This window comes from Arachis ipaensis, chromosome B01 (assembly GCF_000816755.2).
Source record: "Arachis ipaensis cultivar K30076 chromosome B01, Araip1.1, whole genome shotgun sequence".
In the NCBI taxonomy this organism is placed as follows: domain Eukaryota; kingdom Viridiplantae; phylum Streptophyta; class Magnoliopsida; order Fabales; family Fabaceae; genus Arachis; species Arachis ipaensis.
In genome coordinates this window covers 545,545-550,508 of record NC_029785.2, presented here as the reverse complement: position 1 = coordinate 550,508, position 4,964 = coordinate 545,545, and the positions used below count along the sequence as shown (strand labels likewise).

General features: G+C 31.0%; 1 protein-coding gene across 1 annotated transcript in view; it reads right to left on the bottom strand.

Moving 5' to 3' along the window:
* The window catches only part of LOC107643890, a 2,177-nt gene continuing 1,771 nt past the window's right edge, over nt 4,559–4,964 (bottom strand). Inside the window, exon 4 of the mRNA XM_016347642.2 lies at nt 4,559–4,833. Within this exon, the coding sequence (XP_016203128.1) occupies nt 4,673–4,833 (161 nt within the window). The 3' untranslated portion in view covers nt 4,559–4,672. The remainder of the gene's footprint in view (nt 4,834–4,964) is intronic.

Here is a 4,964-nt window from a genome sequence, read left to right as displayed (position 1 = left end):
AAAGTATACTATTTTAATATCTTTGAACATAATAATATAAGTTTGTATCTCTATCTCAATATATAAACAAATGCAGCCATAAGGCCTTTTTATAACTCCTCACATGGTTTTGCAAAATTTTTTTTTTTTTTGGTAGTGGTCAAGACGCTTTTTAATTTTCATATGGAGGGGGAATGGAGTAGGACGCAAATATGGAGTGCATATGTATTTTACCAGGGTGTAGTGTTAGGGGAGAAGAAATCGGACGGTGTGAGTTGAAACTGCCCAATCAGACAGTCTGATTTGAGGGTGACAACACAGACGGTCCAAGTTGTGTCATTTCTGCCACGTGTTGCGCATGCCAAGCTCCCCAGAATGGTGCCTCTTAAACCCAACATACCCCCTTCCTGCACCCACTCCCTTCTTCCGAAATCAGTTTCTCCTTCAACCCACCAGCAGCCATTCTCTCTTCTTCTTCTTTGTTTAGCAGCTTCTTCTTCTTTTAGGTGCATGAAAAAAAAATTACAATACCAAAAAAAACACAAATATAAAGATGTTGATCATCCTAAATTTTATATTGTAAATTATCTCTGCCATCCTGATTATATAAGTTTATTTTTTAAAATTTTTTTATATTTCAGATAGGTTTTGTAAAATATAATATATTTATTTTTTGGTAATATTTATTTGTTTATTGTTAGCTTTTTAACTGACATAAATATATTATTGTAGTTGAAGTTTTAATAATAAAATGGGACATTATTAGTTAAATAAGAATTGGATTTATCTGTTAGTTATTATTATTAATAATAAGTTAGAAATTATAGTTAGTGATATAGGAATTATTATCCGATAAATTATCTATGACTAAATAAATAAATAATTATGTAAGAAACAATTCGATACTTACTTTAGGAAACAGTATGGCTAAAATAATTAATATGCATAATAATATCGTAATTTTTAAAAATTAAAAAGCATTCACAATGATTTGTAGGATTATTAATTAAATTTAGAAGTTAAATTATTATTACTCGGGAGTTTAGTAAATTGGATTTAGTAAAATTATTTGTTTTAGTTGGTTTTAATTTATGATAGCCGTGTGATTTTAATTAATATATCTTGTGTAGTGAACTGTGTACTAAATTGGATGTAGTAAAATTATTTTTTTTAGTTGTATTTATTGATACATAGTAATTACTAAATTAACTAATTAATAGAAAGTTTAGCATTAGTTTAATAAATTAGTTACTCTAATTAGAAAAATATTAACTTTTAATAGTAAATTAGTAATTATTAATGATTTGACTAATAGTTTGTTATGTTTTTGTAGAGTTTACGGATTTTGACATGTAACCACCCACTACCTCCAGATAGGTACCATGAAAATGCGGAGGAATATTTACGGTTTACTGGTTTTTATCATATTTCTCAGATTGGAATAGTTCAATGTCAGAAAGTACTGGTAAATGCTCTAATTGAAAGGTGGCACCCAGACACACACCTTTCAACTTCCGGTTGATGAGTGTGTTGTAACACTGGAAGATGTGGTTGTAATTCTTGGTCTTCCGACAAACGGTCTTCCAGTCACAGGAATGACTATGAGCAGTTTTGAAGCCTTAGAGGTTGAGTGTTTGCACCAATTTGAAAATGCACCGAGAAAGTCAGACTGCAGAGGAAGCTGCATAAAATTGACGTGGCTTCGAGATTTAAAAGAACGTTTACAGTTGATTGACGAAAACAGTATTCAGAGGTACGTGAAGTGCCACATTATGTTGTTATTTGGTACGATCTTGTTTGGAGACAAGTTTGGAGCATCTGTGCACTCGAAGTTCCTGCCTTTGCTTCGTGATTTTGGCAGTATCGGACAGTATAATTGGGATCGGCATGCCTAACACACCTGTACATGGCACTATGCAGGGCATCTCATTTTGACTGTAAGAAAATCGATGGTCTGCTAACACTTCTGCTAACTTGGGCTTGGATCTATCTACCGTATCTTGTGCCGGTTCCTAGGAAACCCGCAGTTTTTCGCTTGCAAACAGGTAACATTATCGACTTACATCGTATTTTCATATTTATGTTTTAATTGTGTTAATGAAATAAATCATATTAGGTGGCGTAACTGGGTCCGTGTAGACCGACGTTATAGATTTCTTACTTTTGCTCACTTTAGGAAGTCATTGGATGATATTCAGGAAGGCCAAGTGTGTTTTCATTAAAGAAGTATTTGTTTCGGGTTTAGTCTTACTGTTATTGCTTCTGCAATTGTGTTCGAATTCAGTTTCGAATGATCCTGAGAAATGGTGACTCTGATACATGTGTGACTACCATTATACCTACTTATAACCCAACAGTACTTTCTGGTGATCAAGCTAACCCTGATAAGCCAATCACACCCTGACTCATACTGTGTATACTTGGCATAAAATGTCACGGCTCCAACTCATACACCCAGTAGTCTACACCTCTTCGGATGGTATAATCTTTCATCGCCATAATAACAGCTTCCCTGGAACTGAATTCCATTCCCACGGCAAATTCACCATCTGCGACAATAGGAATTTCTGCCACGACGACAACCATACGATAAATATTTAATACACAAATATTTAATAACCGAAATTAAAAGTAAATCAATACTCACTACATTAATATTAATATAAATAAACTTTACATCAGGTTATTATCTCAAACTTAACAAAAAAAAACATAAAGACATAAATAAATACTGATTAATAAATACTAATTAATATTTAACTTAATCAATAATTCACTAAAAATATTATTATCTTAAATTTAACTAAATAAACACATAAATAAATGCTTAATATTTAACTAAATCAATAACTCACTAAAAATATTATTATCTTAAATTTAACTAAATAAACACATAAATAAATGCTAATTGAGTATATTTTCACATGTCACCTAACTATTTGATCCATCATTCAATATAAATTATTACAAAATTCTAATCCTTCGTATAAATATAGGTAATTACGTACCTGCACTCATATATTCCGAAAACTTCGGAGCATGCATGGCTTCCAAATCCAAAACTCGCATGAAAGATGGCTCCTCAAATGGTACTTCGTTTGCGAGTGCATTTGCCACGTCTGTCACATTTAGAGCCATAGTGCTGTCACCTTGATCTTCATTTCCGTCTGGACCAACAACTTCGTAATTGCTTTTGAACTCTTCCTCACTGTCACTATTGTAATCTTTCCGTTCAATATTTCGGTCGGCCTCAGATTGTTCGAATTCAATGTACAATTCGATGAACGAGATCTGAGCGCGTCTTTCCATATACATTGAAAACATCTATTGCATACTCGCTTCGTCGGTTATATATTTGGTTTTAAACTGAACGAATCCACCAAATACTGGTATGGGATATCTGTATAAAATACATGATATTTTCTTTGACATCTCAAAATCTATCTTCTCACAAATCACACATTTAAGCTCTTCAAATGAGATTGTGAAGGGAATAACAACATTTAACGGATTTTCACAAGTAAATTTTACTCATTCAGATGTTTGTAACAAAATCTGACCAAAATAATATATTTTTAAAAAAACTCTATCATTCATTTCTCTCACTCGCATAAATAGAAACTTCACTATCAATTTTTTTAGTTCATACGAAAGAAGAGAGATACAGGAGCTGAGGAAAAAAGAAGAACAAGCAGAACAAGAAGAACAAGAAAAGGAGATCTGAGAAGTGATTTATGAGTTACACACACTTATATATATATATATCAGACCCAACGATTAGTTTTAACTGATTCAAAAAATTATATAATAATCAACTCGGACCATCCGATTTAATTTTCGCAAAATAAAAAAAATATGATATATATAGAAATCGGACTGTCCGATTAACTAAGCCAAAATTTAAATTCTCGTTCCCACACAAATTAGACCGTCTGATTGGTGACCAAATTTTTTAAACAAAAAAATCAGATAGTCTAATTTCTTTCTTTATTGTGTTAGTTAAAAGCTGTCCTACACCAAAGCCTACCACTCATATAATTTATATTCATGCACAACTCACAAACTCATGGCATATAAAAAAAAATAAGCCTGGTTAAGACTTTGGTATAGTGGCAATTCATGTGTGTCATAAACAATCACATCCGAATTTAAATCTTGACTGACATCAAATAGTGAATAAAAACACTTAAAATAGTATATATAAATGTATAATATACATCAATTTATAATATAATACCTAAAATTGAATAATTGTTCATAAGTTTTTTACTATTAAAAAACTAAAGTTGCACATTTAACCTCTCAAATATAAGATACACTTTAAAGAACCAAGAACAAAATGACATTCTCTACTACTTAATTTTTCCTAATTGATTTCAATATTGCAACTAACACATACACTTGTGCAAACTTTAAACATAAATTTAAAAGGGCTTTCCAAATTTGTTGTGCTTCTAATAATATGAACGGTTATGCATTAAAATCAGCCACTAAAATCAGTTGCTAGTATAAAATATATGTTGAAATTCAAATAAACATTGAAAATAAATTAAACCACACATGTATTTATATACAAATACATTAGTGACTAATTTTATTAGCTGATTTTAGTATACGAATAATATTTTTGTAATACGAAATAGTAAGAACATATGTCTAACTATCTTCTAACCAATATCACAATGATGACATTCTAGGGACCAATTGGCAAATTCTTATTGTGTATGGGACGTCTCCCTCCAACATGGGAATAATCCTTAGCAAAATATTGTGAAGGGTCTTCTCCATCATATTTTTCTTCTTTTGTCTCCTTCTTTCCGGCCACCATATTTTTCTTCCTATGTTGTACTTTTCCTGAAAAAAAAAAAAAGTTGCATATTCATTGAAAAAGAATGAGTTTTATTAAAGGATCTTGCATGTATAATTATACATCTCTAATTGAAATAATCTTTATTTATATATATTTTAAAAAGTTTAATTTTAAT